This window comes from Sminthopsis crassicaudata, chromosome 1 (assembly GCF_048593235.1).
Source record: "Sminthopsis crassicaudata isolate SCR6 chromosome 1, ASM4859323v1, whole genome shotgun sequence".
In the NCBI taxonomy this organism is placed as follows: domain Eukaryota; kingdom Metazoa; phylum Chordata; class Mammalia; order Dasyuromorphia; family Dasyuridae; genus Sminthopsis; species Sminthopsis crassicaudata.
Genome location: NC_133617.1, coordinates 328,407,119 through 328,428,033, shown reverse-complemented (window position 1 = coordinate 328,428,033; position 20,915 = coordinate 328,407,119). Strand labels below are relative to the sequence as shown.

Below are 20,915 nucleotides of genomic sequence, written 5' to 3'. Positions count from 1 at the left end.
CCCATGTAAGAATGTAACCTTATTTAATCTTAAGGTAACCTTATTGGATCCCTTATGATTTCCATTTCCTGTTTGCCTTTTTATGCTTCTCTTGAACATTTTATTTAAAAGTAAAATTTTCTATTCATATCTAGTTTTTCACCAGGAATAGTTTTCTATTTTCTTGAATATCCATTTTTATCCCTGAAAGATTATTATCAGTTTTGCTGGGTAGGTGATTCTTGGTTGTAATCCTAGATCCTTTGCCTACCAAAATAGCATATTCCAAACACTGATTTAGTGTAGAAGCTGATAATCTTATGTTACTCTGATTGTAGCGCCGTGATAGTTGAAAAGTTTCTTTCTGGCTGCTTGCAATATTTTGTCCCTGACTTTAACCTGAAATTTGGCTATAATAATCCTGGGAGTCTTCATTTCATTTCATTTTGGGATCTCTTTTAGGAGGTGATCTATAAATTTAATTAGTTACTATTTTATCCTCTGATTCTAAACTATCAGGATGATTTTCCTTGATAATTTCTTGAAATATGACATCCAGACTATTTTTTGATCATGGCTTTCAAACAGTCCAATAATTCTTAAATTATCTCTTCTTGATTTACTTCTAAGGTCACACTGCATAGTTCATATTTTCTTCTATTTTTTTCTTCTTTTGATTTTTATTGATTCTTGATGTCTCATGGAGTTATTAGCTTCCCCTTATTCAATTTTTAAGGAATTATTTTCTTCAGTGAGCTTTTGGCCAATTTTGCTTTGAAGAAATTCTTATCGGTGAATTTTTATACATCTTTTTCCATGGAGCCAATTCTGCTTTTTATGAAGTTCTTCTCTTCTGTGGATTTTTGCGTCTCTTTTACCATTTGGCCTGTTCTGTTTTTAAGGAGTTATTTTCTTCAGTAATTTTTGTGCCTGCCTTCTTTACCAAGCTATTGGTATTTTTTTCGTAAATTTCTGGTATCACTCTCATTTTCTCCAATTTTTACTTGACCTCTTTTAGTTGATTTTTAAAAATCATTTTTGAGGAATTCTTTTGTTCTTGAAACTAATGCGTATTTTTCTTTGAGACTTTGGATATAGCAGTTTTGACTTTGTTGTCTTCAAAATTTTGTTTTGAGCTTTCCTGTCACCATAGTAACTTTATATGGTCAGGATATTTATGTTTGTTTTTTAAGGCTATCACTCAACTTTTAGCTTGATGTTAAAGTTAGGTTCTGCTCTCAGGATGGAAGGGGCACTGTGCCAAACTTCAAGTTTTTTGTGTATATGTTTTCAGAGCTAGTTATGGGAGTCTGCAAGTTTTTAGTTTTTCCAAGGTAGTATGATCAATTTTCAAGATCACATAAGGGCAAATAAAAGTTATTTCCTAATTTCATTCACTAAAATTACCACTTTCTTTCATAAACATGTATTAAAAGTTGGAGAAATAAGTTTTTTTTTTCTTTCTTTCTTTTTTTTTTCTTTTACTATTCTGTAACAAGTCCATTCTTTTAAAAGATTAGGCCTATTTCTCATTCTGTAAAAGATCTATAGTTAAGATTTGGTAGAACTCAAACCAAATACTTGGTTTTCAACTTTTACTCATGGAAGATGCTTGCAGGTGAAACTAAATAAATCAAATTGATTTGTGGGATCAACCACATTATTTTATAGTAAGACCTCATATTACAGTCACATCTTTAAAAATAAAGTTCTTAAATCTCAGCTGCTTCAAATCTCAGATGATTTAGCCCATGATTAAGAATACTTTCATCATACACCTACATAAGGAAATATGGAATATATGCAGAACTGTGGCTATTCTGGAACATCAGAAATGGCCTTCATTAGGAATGTTCCTTTAATCATATCAAATAAGGTCAATATAAAGAGGGGAAGAGAGTAATGACTTTCTTACCTGAGCTATGACATCTGAAATTGAGGCACATCCCACCAGAAAACTGTATTTATGTTTCAAGAGAATGCCAGCGTGGGTCCAGGCCTGTCACAAAAGAAAAGAAATGAAAGTGAACATATCTAACTGAAAATACATCTTCATGTTTATTTAATTATGGGTTTTTTAAAAAATCATTTTCTATTTCTTCAGACTATGTGAAGGATCTGTGATTTCATCAGGATAGAGAACTCTGGTATGGGAATTTCTTTTTATCAATTTAACTTCTCTCTGGTTTGGAAGACGTCAGGAAGTTATCTTGGAAACAGAGAGGTTAAGTCACACATAGTCATATAGTTAGTGTTAAATGCAAAATTTTCCAGATTTTCCTAAGGCTAAGTTTAGCACTCTCTCTATTTAGCTATATTCCTCCTAATTCCTGGAAACATGAATCTATAACAAGTTATGTTTATATTTAATTTATGGTTTACAAATATTCTTACTTATTAAATTAACATTTTAATACAATAGGCAAAAAAGTAAAGAAATTATTTAGGTGTCCGTGGGTTAGAGAATTTATCAAACCTTATACAATGGCCAGATCTTCAGTATACAGAAGTACTAAAAGCTGAAAAGCTGAGACAGCTGCTGAAAGACATTTATATCTAGGACACACGTAGTTGTTCAACATGTGAATGTGTATGGATAGAAAGGACTGGGGAGAATACAAATGAAGTAGAAAAGGCAGATTCTTCTTTCCTTGAAGAGCTTATAAACCCAATGAAATTAATATCATATTTCTACCTCAATTACTTATGTATTCCAAGTGAAAGCATATTTTAAGAAGAATTAACTAGGTGACTGACATCTTCAGTTTCTTCTTCTTAACAGATGGGCAATGAATCAGCATTGAAACTGCTAGGGCAATGCAGAATTTCTGGCTTTTTATGCTTTGTTGAGTATGTTGGGCGATGGTCTTTCCTGGCTAAATGACTCATTGGGACCCAGCAACCAATGCCACTTATTTAATCCAATAATGCAATTACATACTCTGAAATATTAAGCATTTTTATGGGGAAATGCTTACAAACAAAGGCGTTATGATAGCTATTCCTAGGCAAGAGTGACTTATAACCAGCCTGATTTTCTTATATAAGAGAATATTAAGAGGAAGAATTTAAATTTTATATGAAACTATGCTATAATCAAGACTCTTTAATTTAGTTCATTATAATTACAATTCTTGTACATTCTTATTTACTGATTAGTGAGGAGTCTTCTAGTCTCTTGGCTACAAGTTTGGGCACAGCCTGGCTACATCTGACTGCCAGCATCTTCAAGGGAAAGTAGGACTGAGGTACTATATAAAACCAAAACTTTATGTGTGAAAGTTGGTGAAGGGCTTCAGTTCTCTGTAGTGCTGGACTCTATTTAGACTTAGTAGCTGGGGGTTTTGAATCTACACTTAAGAGATAGAAGATCTTCACAGCTAAGCAAGTTGAAAATTATTACATATTTGACACCCATTTCCTGGGTTTGTGTATAATTGTTTATTCTAGTAATTTTGTTTTTCTTTACCCCTATCTTGGAACATATAGGTTGTAGAGTTACAAATGTTAAAAGAAATGCTCACAGTATCCACATCTATGAATAGCATCCTGTGGCCTGTCTGGTGGATTAAAAGCTATCAGTATGATTAATAAGTTTTGTGGTTTTTCAAATATTGTCTCTTCCACAAATATATCAGAGCCATGGAGGAACAAGTTCACTGCACTTTTTATAGATTTTTTTTTAAAAGATGCTATTAATAGCAGCTTTACTCAGCTGTGTTATATTCTCCTGAGTATGTATATATAAAGATGGGAAAAAAAACATACGATTATGGTTTTGTTGTTATGTACTTTTCCTTAGAAACACTCTTATGGCTGAGAAAAACAGGCAGAGAGAATCGGAAAGTTGGATAATTAAGATTTTCAAATGTACTTTTGTGGACAAATCATCCCAATAGGTTTGAATACATTGGATAGCTGTACTGCATTTCATTTATGAGTAAGAAGCCTTCATTTCAAATGTGGATTTGATGATATTCATTAGAATTTTATTACTCTTTCCCCCCAGTGTTACCAATAAAAGATATTAACTCTTTGAAGGCCACAAAAGGATACACTTAATGAATGGTAGTGGTGGTATTTCAGTGCTCCGAAGTGTTTTTGCACTAAATAAATTTAGATGCTCTGGAGAACTCAGCTCTGTGAATTCAGTTCAATGTCTGATGAAAATATATCTACTATTGAAATGGATGCATTTCACATAAAAATATACATTCAGATGCAGTAATTCTTATAGCAGAGGTTTTATTTTCCATTGAAAGGCCTTAAAGGCTATATACAACTGAAATAAATGTGCTCAAGAAGCAGAAATATTTAGAAATATATTAGAAATATAATGATGTAGACCAATCAGAGATACTCTGCTTGACCTCTAATTAAATAATTTTCTGAAATGCAAAAAGGTCACTAACAATAGACCTTTACAAGTGATAAACACTTATAACCAATTCAGAGTATTAAGAATTTTAAGATGACAGGGTATCATGGGGGTTAGTACAAATTTTTTTAGACTCTTAGACTTTGTGATTTTTAAAAATTATCTCTAAGACTGATATGAATTAAGTTGCAACCTAAAAGAAGAATTTATTTTTTAGTACTGGAAATAATTTTCAGTGGTTTTTCTTATGATTCTGTGCTATCTGTAATATTTTGTATCTATCTATGTATAATCTATAAGTCTACATATAAAATTTTATGGGAACACTTGCCACTATGATGACATGGAAAGTTTGGGCTGTCAAGATGATGAGTACTGAACTAAATATAGTAAAGCTAATTACTGAAGCAATGGCATCTTCACCAGTTCACCTTAGCTGCAAGTGATTTCCTAAGCTAAAATAATGCTATATATGTTTAATCACATTAGAAGATTCATCTCTGATCCTTTGAATCTAAGAATATTTGAATAGCTCTTTCTGGCTGCTTGCACATTACACTCAGAACTAGAAAAAAATCTTTTTTTTTTTTTTAATTCTTTTACTAACATATGAGTTGCAAAGCATAAAATGAAGCGTTATGAAAGCTTGGTTAAAAGTGAAATGTTTTCTTCACTCACCATGGCATCCATAAAAGGGAAGGCAGCAAGATAAAGAAAAGCTCTTCGAGTTTTATTTCCCACTGATTCATCCACATGGTGCAGTTTATTAATAATGTAGTAGCCTAAGTCACTGTAAGCTGCAAGAATATAAGACAAAGTTATTATTAATGCCTCGAGCAGTTCACAATTTTGAAGTGCTTTAAGGTTGGTAAAATGTTTCACACATCTCACTCTCACCCTCATAAAAACCCATGAGATAGGTGCTAATATTACCCCTGGTTATAGAAAGGCTGTGAGTTGCTGAGGGGCACACAATTAGCAAGTTTAGTAAGTGGGATTCAAACTGAGGTCTTCCTGACTACAACAGGAGTGCTTTACTGACTACTCCTCTCACTAACTAGATTTGTAAATATAGGCAACTTTCAGAGAAATATAAATGACCTTTTCTGTAATATCACAATTTCTTTTTCATGGTGTAGATTAGACTGGCTTCATACATTTTCCTTCTTTCCCTCCTTCCCTCCCTCCTTCCTTCTTCATTCCTGCTCTCTCCCTCTTTCTCTCCGTCTCTCTACCTACCTATCTGTATCTTTATTTTTTGTGGCCAGTTTTAGGTAAGTTCTGCTCAAAAAAGTAAAGGGGCTCTTAGGATTCCTTTATTTCTAAGATGCAATGATTTTCTAACAGATTAGCACTTCCTAATATAATGGTGTGAACATTCTAACAATATTAGAAAAAAAAAAATGAAGGTGCCTTTGTTTAAACCTTCTGATTGATTCACATTTATACTGCTCCTGAAAATAGCATCTTCCTTGTCATTCAGTTGTATCTGACTCTATGTTATCCCATGGACTTGTCCATGAGGTTTTCTTGGCAAAGATACTGGATTGGTTTTCAATTTCCTTCTCTATTGTGTCCTCACTAAGAACTAAGGCAAACAGGGGTTAAGTGACTTGCCCAATAGGACTTATTTGAACTCAGATCTTTCCCAGGCCCAGTGATTATCCACTGAGCCCTTGAGGTGTCTTGTACATAGTCATTTAGGAGAGACCAAAGTAGCAAAAAAAAACAACAACAACAAAAAAAACATAATGTTGCATAACACCATTTTGTGATTTTCTTTGGGTTTCTTCCCATTACTTATTTCTAGTGTGAGAAATTAGCAAAGTGTAAATTGTTAACACTAATCTGTATACAGAGCTTATTTAACAAATTCTCAGCTAGGCTGCCTTAGCAATAACTTATCTACAATCCCTTTCTCAGTAAAACAATTCTTCATCAACTACTTCCTGAATCTGTATATCTTAGAAATTAAAGGATTTTAATTTTAATTTTTTTTCATTATAATTTTTTTGACAGCACATATGCATGGGTAATTTTTTTTATATTATCCCTTGTATTCATTTTTCCAAATTTTCCCTTCCCTCCCTCCACTCCCTCCCCCAGGTGACAGGCAATCCCATACATATTCAATGTGTTACAGTAAAACCCAGATACAATATATGTGTGTAAAACCAAGAAATTAAAAGATTTTTAATGAAAGTTGAATAAGGTTTTAGAAAACAAATTTAAATTAGTTCCATGATATGGTCCACAATTAGCCTATTTGCAGATAAACTTGACTGAATGTAAGTGAACTTTTCAAAGAGATCAGTGTAGAGAGTGATGACTTCAAAGCCTGGAGGATTTGACTTCTAATCCTGTTTGTATCCAGTTGTTATATGCATAATCATGTACTAGTAACACAACAATTGCTAGCATTTATATGATTGGTGAAGCACTTTATAAATATTACCCCATTTTATCCTCATGATATTTTTATTTCCATTTTATGTATGAGTAAACTGAGATAGACCAGAGAATAAATGATTTGCCAATGATCACAAAACTAGTAAATATCTGAGACTGAACTCATCTTCCTGACTGCTTAGTGCTCCAGATCTGTTTCCAATACCTATAAAATGGGAGTGAAGTTAGACTAGATTTCTAAGATACCTTTCTAACTTAAATTTATGATCTTATGATCCTAAATAAGAAAAGAACTTTAAGGTCATTCGAACCCATTAAGATTTTTGCTTTGACTTTAGGCAAGCAAGAAAATAATGTTAGTCTAACTTGCTAACTAATCTTGTTATCTGTCTAACTCAGAACAAAGTTTTCAGTCACTATCTAGTCAAAAAACAAAGCTCTTTTAGCTCTTCTATCATTTTCCTTTCTATTTCTGGGCAAGATAAATGATGATGATTTCACATATGTATTGCTAATGTATTTCTTTCAAAAAAATCACTGACACCATACTTGCAGCAGGGCTGACAGCTCCTCACACTGAATGGGCTAGTTTTTTTTTTACTTGTGAAATGGGACATGTGCATACACCATAATTCATCTGCGTGTTACACTATGCAAATGCTTAGCCTGCCAAGATATATTTTGAAACAGCACAATGAAAGAACATGGGACTTATAAAAACTGGAGCTAAAATTTAAGTATCGTTAAAGAAACAAAGTAAAATCAATGTTATCTAGCCCTTTAAAAGCTGAGTCCAAGAAGAGATAAAACCAAGTTTTTCTACTGTGTCGTATGATGCCATTTCTATGAAAGACATAATTCAAACCTTCAATTAATCAATTAATACCTTCAACAATTCAAAAATATGCAAGGAAGTTTGTAAAGAATTGAAGGTGAAAATTTAAAAAAAATTGTCTCTGTCCCAAGGACTTTGACATATGACTAGTAAATATTAGATTAGTGTAGATATAAGGTCAAGAGTCAAGAGAATATAAGGAAGCCCTCACTAAATGTTATATAACAATTCTAGAACAACTAAGTTTAAAAATGGCTTTTTAAAACAGAACAAGACCTTTGATTGATGAAAAAATAACATTCAGTTATTTAGTTTTAACACCTTAATGTATTTAGTATTTTAGTATTCATCTATGGTCATACAGCTAATGCCAGGGGTAAGAATAGGAATGTAATCTTGGATTAATGAGATATGATCAAAATTCTTAGGAAGATATAGAGAACAATGTTACTAATATAGATAAAGGTCTGAGATCAAATATTTGGGAGTTGCAATATAACTCTTATTTATTTATTTGCTCATTTATTTATTTATTTTTTTCCTGAGGCTGGGGTTAAGTGACTTGCCTAGGGTCACACAGCTAGAAGTGTTAAGTGTCTAAGGCCACATTTAAATTTAGATCCTCCTGACTTTAGGGGTGGTGCTCTAGCCACTGAACCAGACCTAGCAGCCCCTTGTAATATAATTATAATAAAAAACCACAAATGTCCAATTGAAGCAAGTATTGGCTGATGTTTATGGCCTTACAAAGTGTAAAAAGCAAAGAAAAAAACCCCACCATAAATCTCTATATAATATTAAGCAGGCCTTTGTCATAAGTAAAATTTAATTTTTATTGATAATACTTTCCAGATGCACAATTACTTCACCCAGAGCAATTTCATTCAGACACTCTTTAGATATAATAGAAGGTCATATCATATAATTACAGCAAAAAAAAAAAAAAAACTTAAAATCTTCCAGAAAAATATTTTATTTGCATTATTAAAAACAGGGCATTATCTTTATGCAATGTGCTGGTTAGCCAATTATGAAATAAGTGAAGTAATATTTTACACAGGTGCTAAATTTATTCTTTAATTCCCATCTTAGGAATCATCTAGAAGCTTTTAAATTCAGTTTCCTTACCCAGTTAGATTAAATTGTGCCAAATTGTGCAATTAGTCCTGTAAATAGTTTGGTATATGTTTTATAAGCAATGAGTAAAAACTGCAACAGTATAAAAGCAAATAGCTGGAAATGGATAGACGCATGAATTGGTTAGAATTTGAACACTGATATTTTTTTCATATAATGTTTCACAATATAGTTTCTCAAAGCAAGAAAGGGAGTTAAATCTTATAATACCGAAAAAATCGCATTTAAAAAAGTGATTCCATCAAATTAAATACCAGGTCAGGAAGTTTCTGTCATTGACATATATATATATATATATATATATATATATATATATAAATAAAACAAATTAAACAAGGCATAATGGCACCTATATTTAGACCACTAATCTAAATAAGGGCAGATTGCTTACAGTATTTAGTAGAACATATTTAATGTAAATTTATACAAATGAACATATATGGGGCAGCTAGGTGTCACAGTGGATAGAGCATATGATAGAGTTTTGAATCTAAAAATTCAACACCTCCTAACTGTGTGACCCTGGGCAAGTCACTTAATCCTAATTGCCTCAGCAAAAAACATATATAATATACACACACTGTATATAGATATATATACACAAATATGCTGTATAAGATATATACACACATACTGTACATACATACATACAGTTAGACTGTATATGGATATACATACATACTATGTATAATTATATATATATAATACAAATATACACATACATGTACATATATACGCATCCATATGGTATGTATGTATACATATGTACATTGTATATAGATATATACACATACACATACTGAATATAAATATATACATTATACATATATATACATATACACATACTATATGCACACACTGTATACAGATATATACATATACACATATAATATAGATATGTGCACATACATACATTGTAGATATATATATATAGTATATATATATATATATACAGTCCACACTGTACATAGATATATACATGCACACATATACTGTATATGTACATATATACATATGCATACACACATACACTCTACATATAGATATATGCATATACACATATACTGTATATAAATATATATACATTTATACATATATATCCATACACACATAGTATATAGATACACATACATATACTGTATGTATATACACATAGTGCATATATGTATATGTGTATATATGTATACACACACTGCATACATACACATACATATACAGTATATGCATATATACATATGTATACACATGTGTATAATACATACACTGTATATAGATATATGCATATACTTATACACTATATATAAATATGTAGACACATTATACATATATATATACATGCATACATACATAGTATATAGATATATACATGCACATACACTATATATAAATATATGTATACACATATATACTGTGTGAATATACACACAGTACGTGTGTGTGTGTGTGTGTGTGTGTGTGTGTGTGTGTGTGTGTGTGTGTGTGTACACCTACACCCACATCCACACGCCAGCTTCTTGAGGGCAGGACCTTTTTTTTTCATCTCTAGCATTTAGCATTTTTTGATAGGTTACTATAGATCACTGCCTCTCTCTAACTTAATAGAAACTCAGAAAATGGATGAAACTACAAAATTTCCCACCCTGTGGCGGCCAAACTATCAATAAACCTTTCTGAGTTCACCCAACCCATGGGCTACAGACTTACAAGTCCTTTCTGGTTTGCTATAGTCTTCAAGAAGCCAGAATCACCTTCATTTATAAATTAGATTAAAAAAAAACAACCAGCTTTAGTCAGCAAGACTCCTGGGCTTTTTCTTAAGTTTTAAAATCTCCAGTGATGTTAGTGGAATGCTAATAATGTTTAGAAAACCTTGTCTGGCTGTCTCTCTTACTAATTGGTTCTTTCATTTCCCCCAACATGATCTAAAAAGCATTTTAGGACTTGACAGCCTTGTCTTGTACAGGTAAACATTAGGTTCCTGAATAACCAATTCATCTTTTACTGATGTTTACTGTGTACAAAGCACTGAACTAGGGCCAGCAGACATCTAGAAATAGTCTCTGCTCACAAGGAGCTTACATTCTACATTTTTACTAGTCCTGAGAAATGAGACTCAACTGGTACTGCTTACTGGTACAAAACTTCTATCTTTCCCCTCAGCACACGTTTCCTACCCCAAAGCAAGTCTAAGCAGACAAGCCATATGATTTCCAACCAATATTCCTTCTAATCCTCTGTCAAGTTGTAAGCAAACAACCATGCTATGTGAACACTAGAAAGACTCAACTGACACGGTGTTATGTGCAATTGTTCTTGTATTGACAGTAAGATATAAATTGTAAGCCCTTGAATACAATCCAACCAAATAAACTCCAGAATTCAGAGGTGACAAGAGAACTTAGAGATCATCTAATCTCTACATTACAAAGAAAGATATCCAGAAAGGATACCACTGGCAAATGGATGTATTATAGCTATATAATAGCTATAATATAGCTATAATATAGCTATAATAAATGTTATTATTATTTTGATCTAGATCTGTAATTTCATCTGTATTGAGGACTCTGGATAAAGACATTTTATCTATCAATACAGATCAGCAGCTATTCTGTAACTCATAGTTAGAGAGCTATCAAGGACATCGATTGGTAAGATGATGTGTGTAGGGTCCACTCCAGGAGTATGTGGATTCAGCACATACTGGATGGATGTAATGGATTCAGCATAGTGTCTGACACATAGTAGGCACTTAAATAATAAAAATAGGTAAACACTTGTTGCCTTCCTTTTAATTATGGTTTAGTGTTTTTATGGATTTATCTTTGTCATGTACTTAATCAGCATATGGTAATGCTATGGCTATAATTTGGAAGATTTAAATGGAAAAAAAAATCTCACATCTTCTCAAGGCATCAATTTGGCAAAGTTCACTTAGCCCTCAGAGGATAAGTAGAAAGTAGAGAAATGTAGGGAATTGATGGGAAAGCAGAAATAAGGAAGAAAGGGAAGTGACTATTTGCTGAACTGAAAGAGTTAAATAGAAAGATTCTGTATATCCTTAAAAACAATGCTAGCAATTTGAATCATGAGGAGCATAAGTCGGGAAAAACCTTTCTTTCAGCATATCATTTCAGTTGAAAATATTAAACTCTATTGAAGTACTGAGCAGTATTCTGCATTCTTTCATTATAGAAAAAAATATGAAAAATGTGAAAGAAGCAAGGGAAACATTGCTCAATGCTATATATTATAAAATTTACATGGGAAATCTTTAAAAATTACACAAAAGGCTAGAACAAAATCCTATAAAGAAAGGTCTAAACCAAGAACAGTGGCATATTATAGTGTTGGGGAGGTGGTCAGCCTTGGAACAAGGACACACTCTCTAGTTGTTGTTGTTGGGTTTTTTTTGCTGAGGCAATTGGGGTTAAGTGACTTGCCCTGGTCACACTGCCAGGAAGTGTTAAGTGTCTGAGGCCACATTTGAACTCAGGTCTTCCGGACTTCAGAGATGGTGCTCTATCCACTGAGCCACCTAGCGGCCCTCATACTTTCTAGTTTTGTGAATATTGATAATTCCCTTCATTTTTTGATGTAGAGTGCCAGTATTGAAAAAGTACTAGCAAGAGTCAGAACCAGGTATTACCTGAGACCTGCTCTCTGCTAGAGAAAGCTATTCAAACAATTGGCTCACCATCTCCCTAACAATAAATTATAAAGATATACTTGAGATAAATTTAGGATAATTTTGATGGACAATACATAAGATAGGAACAAGGCATTTTAACTATACTGTTTACCTCTTAACAATGAATTAAGGATATACTTGAGGTAAATACATTAGTATGATAATTTCTTCCATTTAATACTGTTTTGACAAGTACTTTGGTATTGATAAATAAAACAACTATTTATTATTCTGTTGGTATTGATGAGCATCACAACTATGCTATTTTATAATTCTGTATTGATAAGTACCTTGTTATTAATAGTTAAGGTAGAAACTGAAATGTCAAAGTATGATTTGTGCATTAACCCTGGAAGGCATATGATGACACCTAAAGTTAGCTAGTAATAAAGTAACACTAGCCTAAAAGATACATATTTGCTGGCCCAGATTAATAAATGGAGATTGCAAAACTTATCTTCCACCTGGCCTTGGATACTTTATTCTTGGTATTCACTGGAGTTGGACTTCAACATTTTGATGCCCAAGAACAATGACTAAAGTTATATTGGAAACCAGCTGTTAATCTGTAGGGGACAGGGCTTCTAACTGGGAATCTTTCACATAGATAAAATCATATGTGTTGGGCCTCTTTTTTTAAGGAAAAAAAAAAAAAAAAAGGAATTAAAACAGATTAGCCTGAATAAGAGAATACTAAGTATATATCCTCTTGTGAGAACTTGATGGTATTTTTCAAGTATGCTAATGTGACTATCTTGGTGGATGCTCTTTATGTTTTGGTCAGTTGATTATTTAATGATGAATTTTTCAAACATTAGCCTTTTTCCTTGTATGGATCACTGAAAAAGCTGGTGCCGAGGGAATGCAAATTCCTTTGGCCCAAGCAAAGTGTAATTATAACAGTAAATATGAGTAACCTCATCAACTGATGTATTCTTTAATTAAATATAAGTAGATTTTAAGTTATCCACTCTTTTGCATTATTAGTGCTACAGCTCTCTTGCACTAGCATAGTTAATAGAAAGTTGGCTCTTTTTTGTCTTTTATTTTGTTTTTGTACTCCCCAGTGCCTAGCACAGCAATTAATAAATGTTTGTTGAATTGATTTCAGTGGGAAAACACAGTTTGCTGAGATTAGAAGAGAGCAAATTTTGGTTATAAGAAAACATGTCAGGTCTCATAAAAGGGAACATGAAAAAGAATAAATAAATCATTTTTAGGGATTTTAGTTATAAAGAATATTTATATCAAGAGAAATACTCAAATGTATAAAGCGATAACAGATTTCAGGGGAAGAAATGTCCAGAGAGTAAAGCATAGGATATAAAAAAGAAAAAAAATTTTGCATGTACATTAATTTTAAGTAATTGCCATGATCAGAAAAAGTTGAAAATCTCTTTTATGATAAAAACAAATACATGGAATATTCTCTAATATGCAGAATATTGAATGGGACTGCTTTCTCAGTTTATGAGACTAGGCCTAAGTTACACAATCCCTATTCCCAGAGTGGGAAGTTGAGGTCTTGGGCCTCAGGTTTCAGATCACATGATCTCTGAGCCAAGGTCTCTAAAGGTCAGACCCAAATCAGTGACAGGAAGTGATGTGACCCACAGGAAGTGATGTGACCTTCAGGAAACAAACAACATTAGTGACCATTAATCAATGATGGTTACTTCCTTTTAGTTTATCCAATGAAAAGGCTTAGGTTTTAACTGGGTATTCTACTTCCTGCTGGTCAGGTCGAGTACATGGCAGGAGCTGGGATGCCTCCTAGGTGTGTTGGACCTCTCCCTGGAGGGACTAAATAAATGCTTTCTCTTTGTACCTGAAGATGTCTCTGATTAGTAATTTGGGAAAGGGGGTCTAGCACCCATCCCCCACTATCTTTCAATATATGATTAAATTCATTATCTTCTCATAAATAATATACTTGAAAATGGAACCCAATTTTAATATATAAAATATGATTCTTTTATAGAAATGACTTCTTGAAAGGCAAAAAGATTTCTTTAGCTTTAGTGGGATAGCACCACAAATTTCTTGGATATGATTTCCTGATAAACAGGCTCAGACTTCTGACCTCTGAATCCATTACACATACTTTTTTGAAAAAAAGATAGAAGGGAGTAATTGATGCATTTATTTCAGAAGTCAAACTTAAAAGAGCATTCAAAAACAAAAGAGGTTCTTTTAACTAGTATAGAAACCTCTTTGTTGTATTAAACATGGAATGGTTTGAAATTTAAACATTTTTTGGGAAAAAGCCCAAGATAACATTAGCTGAAGAAACTGATATGCAAATACTTACATATCACGAAATCACTAAGTTGCACATATATATGTGTAAACACTGATTCCAGTGAATGTTTAGGACACATATATGGAACCTTGGGCAGAGGTCCAAAGAAGCAGGCAACTTTTCTGCCAAGAGCTTTGTGAGTGCAAATAGTTAGCACTAGAAACTGGACTGGATATTTTCTAGGCAAGATGAAAGGCTGCATGCTGTCTTGCACGCTGTCCCTGACATGGAAGCTATGACACATTAAACAAAAATAAGAAGAAAGATCTTCCATAGGAAGTGACATTTTATGCTGTTAGATACACTACTCATAATACATTGTAAATGGATTAGGGGAAACCGCTGTCTCTTTTAGTTTACAATTCATATTCATAGTTCCTGCATAAATCAATGCCAATTTTGAAGTAAACAATGGATTGGTAAAGTGTTAGTCACAGGTTTTTGTGGTCAATGGGGTTTTATAGATGTGCCAATCAATTTCTATGTTGAATGAATGAATGAATGGAGCCGGATTAAAGCCAAGGATTTCAGTAATCATGTCTTTCTTTAGGGGTTTCATCACCTCCCAAGAAGCCAGCTAGAGTAAAACTCTTATATAAAGACCTTGACAGACCTAGGATTTGGTTAAATTGCAGGACAATCATGTATACACAATGATGAAAAGTTTTCCAGATTCACCTATTACAATTCATATTTGACAAAGAATCCTCTTCAGATCATAACAGATAACCCTCAAGTCTTAGTTTGAAGATTTCAAGTGAAGGGGAACCCATCTTCTTTTAAGATAGCCTGTTAATACTCTTGGAGAGCTCTAATTGTTTGTAATTATTTCTTTACATTGAGCTCCATCTGTTTCCCTAAAACCTGCTTATCAAACTGAGGTCAAATTCTCCTCTAAGGTCAAACTCACAAAAAATTTAGCTCTTCTCCCATGACAGCACTTCAATATTCCAGTATAACAAAATTGCTCCCCTCAAATTTCAACTGTTGTTCTCTTTGACTAATTAGACCAATCAATTCCTTCAACTCTTTCTCTTATAGCTTGAAGTCCCTAACCAAACTGGCAACCCTCCTGTGGGTGTTATTCAGCTCCTTAGTACCTTCCCTTAAATTGTTCAGAAATTAAATCAAAAACACAGAAGGACTATTTCTTACTATGGTCAGAACTCCATGCCTCTTTTAATACAACACAAAATTGTTTCACTGCACTATTCATACCGAATTTACAAACCACCAGCATGGTGTTATGATAATCTACTGAAAGTAAGTTTTAATAGAGCCACATAAATGTATCCATGATAATTCTCATGCAGTTATGATTACTGCCTTAAGCAAAAAAAATTGTACATGATTAAATTTGTTCCAAATTCAAATATGAGTGTTAACAGAGCACACTTATTTTTAACCAATTACCAGTATCTCAAACAAAAGAAATTGTGATTGTGTTAACATCACATAGAGTCAATCCTAGTTGAGGGTAAATATGAATAAAGTCAGAGGTAGTTGCTGTCTTACTAAGATCCAGTAAAAGCTGAATAGGAATCACAGATTCTCAGAGAAAAAAAGGGGTTTTTGTTTCTAGAACTATGGGGTAACTTTGAAGATAAATGCATTTTCTATTGGCAATTAAATTTACATAGGAGACATGTGATATACTTTATTTTATTTATATTTGTTGTTACTTATCATGTGAAATATTTATTGCTTGCATATTAAATTAAATTAAATTATGCATGTACTAGAAGTATCTTAAGATAAAGTTTAGGGAAAGAGGAGCCTTGGGCACTAAATGGATTGTGAAGTAAATCAGTGGCATCTTACCTATCAAAGTATGAAAAACAGCAGCTATGGCTCCTGCCACCACCATGCACAAAACAGCTTTGGTCCTGTCTCGTTTGCTGTTCACAAATACTAGACCCACATTTTTAAAGTCACTCATGGGGCCTGTGAAGAATTTCATCAGAGAATAGGCCAGTCCATAGCTGGCCAGCATTTCGACTGCATCTTCCTTTACAGCAGCAATACCTCGGTTCAAGGCCTGTAATGTAAAGAGGAAAAAAAAAATAAAGAAAACCAAAAATTAATAATAGGTTTAGATACATAATTTGTATTCAAAGGAAATTCAATTTTTTAAAATAAAATTTAAATATTAAAAATATATAATATATAATATAAATACATATAAATAAAATATAAAAGAATATATAAGTATTAAAAATTTAAAAATGTTCTTATACAAACAATTAGGATCACACACTACCACCCTGTGAATCTCAATTTTAATTTGCTCAATTACATTCTTTAAGATTTCAAAGATGTGTGATTTCATTGACATGCATTTCTGCTACTGGCTCAAAATTCAACTCTATTCTTTAATATAGTTTTTAGGAGTTGTTAGGCCCAAGAGTTCAGCACAGGTCAGCCAAAATTGTGAGAAGCCTCCAACACTGGTCTTCAGACAGGAGAATTAATGTCCATTGCTATGCCCATATGTGAAGCCCTTTTAAGAAAATTGGAGGTAAAAATGAACCCCCACAGTAGCAACCTGATTATCTTTGTCTGGAAAATACTGGACCAGCTTAGTGTCCAAGTTGCTGATTTGAACTTTTGGAGAGGAGTAACACTCCAGGAATTCCCTCCATTGTTGAAAATCATAGATTTGGTTCCATAACCATTAAAGAGAGGAAATTTTAGATCGAGAAACAAGCCTAAGTCTCCTAAGAGTCAACAGCTTGTTTACTTGTTGACTAACAACAGTCTAGTGCTTGTTCCAGTATTAAATTGACTAAGCTCTTGTTCTTGGCATGAAATTTCAAACTTGGAAAATTCAAATATGTTTGGAAAATTTTGTCCCATAGGGCCTTCAAATTATATCTTTGGACAAAATGATCATTTTAAAATATGTGACATTGTGATTTTAAAAGACAAATTGTCTGGCCCAAAATTCAGACATCAGTGAGCCAGGATTCTTTTTTTTTTTAATTTTAAAAAATTATTATTATTAAACCTTTTTATTTTCAAAACATATGCATGATGATTTTTCACCTTGTGTCCCAATTTTTTCCGCTCTTCCCTTCACCCCTTCCCCTAAATGACAAGTAATCCAATATATGTTAAAACATGTTAAAATATATGTTAAATCCAATATATCTATACATATTTATACAATTATCTTGCTGCACAAAAAAAATCAGATCAAAAAAGAAAAAAAATAAGAAAGAAAATAAACTGCAAGCAAACAACAACAAAAAGAATGAAAATACTATGTTGCGATCCACACTCAGTCTCCACAGTCCTTTCTGGGTGTAGATGGCTCTCTTCATCATAAGATCATTGGAACTGGCCTGAATCATCTCATTGTCCATTAGAATTGATCATCACATAATCCTGTTGTTGCTGTGTGCAATGATTAGTGGGCCAGGATTCTTGTTCTGAATGATGTGCAACTAACTGAAAAGGGCACTGACCTGAGCTCACAGTGATGCTCTCTCTAGGGAATCTTTCTTTTGAAATTATAATCTGTTTCCCAACTGTCATTCTTTATATAACTGTCTATTATATACCCAATATCTGTTATTTAATTTCAAAAGAGAAGAAACAAATTATTTTCCTTAGTCTCTTTTTCAAAATCAGATAACAAGTGAGATTTAATAAAAATCAACCTGCAGTTCTTTACTACATTTTATTGCTTTTTTGCATGTGTTGTACCAGTGCTAGTTATGTATCTCAGAAGCAGGATAGTGTGGTCAATAAAAAGACAGCCTTGGCATTAGGAAGTCTTAGGTTTAAATCCTGCTCGGATACATATATTGGCTATTAATCCCAGACAACTCACTGAACTTCTTATTTCTCTAGCCAACTCTCTAAGATTATAAATTGAAGAAAGTCATAAATAGAAGGAATGAACTTCTTCCTAAGTATGCCAGCAAATTATCCTGTAACAGAATGTCTCAGATATAACAGAAGGATTTAATTGTTTGTTGTCAAAGAAATATATAATAATTTATAACCTTATTAAAAGAGCTAATCTAGCTCACAGTGATAAACTATTTCTACATATTTATTTGTACGACTAACCTCTACTTTCATAGACCATTCATAAACATTGAGTTGAAACCTAAAATATGTGAAAGATTTTGCTTAAACACAAATTTAGTATACAATTTAGTACACAATTTGCAACAGGTAGAGCATTTTGGAACCAAAAAGCCCCCGGAGGATGTAAGTAAATATAATCTAACCTCATTCCATAGAGCAGTGACCTGCATATAGCAGGGGATCAACAAATATTTTATTTGAACCAAAAAGATTCTACTTTTCTTGGAAAGTATCTTTACTTATTGCATTTAATGAGGAGCAATCCATTGACAAGAAAAAAGTATTATACACAACTATCCCAAAGACTAGATGTATTTATAGAGGAATAATGCTTGCAAGATAACCTCAGAACAATCAAAAGTAAGAATTCTGGGAAGCTATTACAATTCAGTACCATCTCCTAGACAAAGCTATTCAGGATGCTAATGTGGTATATTCATTTTTACTTCTAGTTTTCTTTAATTTCTTTTAAGTAATAATAAAAACTATTAGGAGACTCATCTCCATTTCTTAAATAACACATAAGTTGTCATGAAACATTTTCTTAAATGACTAATTTCCCACTTCACCAAAGATTCTCTGTCTAGTCACTCTAAAATAAATCTTAAAACTCAGGAGCTCTGATGATAACACTTGTATACAGCAAGGGAAAGATTGGAGAGTGGGCTGGTTCTGGTTATGCATCAAAACATACCTATAAGACTTGAAAGCCCATCAATTTAATTTGCTGTTGTATGTCCAATTACATCTAGTTCAGAACAAAACCCACACGCCCACGAACATTTTGTTCCCAGCCTTTCATAATTCTGGCTGTAATCCCTTTATCCACTTTTGTGCATATCATCTATTGCTTATGGGCAAAATATGAAAAATGGCATCCTATTTATTTTCATACTGGCAAGAGTGTCAGCATGATGAGATAATTTTATAATTACTTATAATATTGCATGTGTTTATGATAACTTCAAAGCAACAAACTAGGATCTAATTCTCAGGTCAATTATTGTTCTTTTCTAGGTTTCAATTTCCCAATATGTAAGATGACATTAACTTTAAGGTCATTCCCTAATTTTTTATTCTTAAGGCCATATGATTAATTTTTTGATGTGTTCCTCCCCAGGGTGTTGATTTCCACAAAAGATAGATGAATTATTTAGAATACTTCCATAACACATATTATCATATTTAAATACTGTAGTGCTAGACTTTATACTGGAAATTTTGGAGGTCTATTCCTTGACAAAATGATATAAAACTGATCTTAACTAAGGGTATTTATAAATATAATTTTCCATTTTCAATTTCTATCGATGCTCCATAGTTTGGTCTCAAGGAGGCAAATAGAGAGAAAAGCAAGATATATATTAATAAGGTTTAATTAAGATGCAAAATCTGAAAAAATTTCAGCTGACTCAATGATTGCTTAGTATGGGACAGTACTATCTGATTACAAGCAGAAGAGAATCACTTAGTGTCTTGTACCATAGTTTGAGGAATTTTTCTGTATGTGAGTGCTATGGAGTGAAGGGAGAAAGAAGGAGAAGAGAGAAAGAGAAATGATTTTTGGCTAAATTAAATATATAGTCAACCTTGCTCCTGGGAAATATCCTAGTGGACTGTTTTATGATTAAATATTTAACTGAATTTAAAATACAAATATTGTTTAACTTAGGAAGAAAAGATGCTAACAGTTCTTTCTCACAAGTGAGATACTGAAAATGATTAGACCTAACTGTTTTATAATCACAACAAATTTACAGTTTATTGTACAACCACGGTTAAATAAAGTTAAATGTGGGAAAATGAATTCATGTCATCTTGTTATTGTTCATCATAGTTTACATGTCTGCTGCTTTGTGATTTATAAAACATTCCTTCACATCATTTCTATAATTTAAAATCATAGATTCAGAATTGCTGGGGACTTGTGAAGTCATTTAGTCCAACTACCTCATTTTACAGAATCTGAGGCCTAGGGAGGTCAGAACAAATTTTCTTACTTTCATTTTATAAGATGAGAAAATTCAGGCTCAGAGAGGTTAACCAACTTGTAAATAGGTCCAGAATAGAGGAATACAGAAAGCTG

General features: G+C 32.7%; 1 protein-coding gene across 3 annotated transcripts in view; it reads right to left on the bottom strand.

Annotated features, from left to right (window-relative positions):
* ANKH (ANKH inorganic pyrophosphate transport regulator) overlaps positions 1-20,915 on the bottom strand; it is a 152,345-nt gene that overhangs the window by 69,134 nt on the left and 62,296 nt on the right. For all 3 annotated transcript variants that reach the window (XM_074279108.1, XM_074279109.1, XM_074279107.1), the window contains exons 3-5: positions 16,553-16,769; positions 5,036-5,154; positions 1,895-1,978 (exon numbers count right to left, since the gene is read on the bottom strand). In XM_074279108.1, coding sequence (XP_074135209.1) covers positions 1,895-1,978; positions 5,036-5,154; positions 16,553-16,769 — 420 coding nt within the window. The remainder of the gene's footprint in view (positions 1-1,894; positions 1,979-5,035; positions 5,155-16,552; positions 16,770-20,915) is intronic.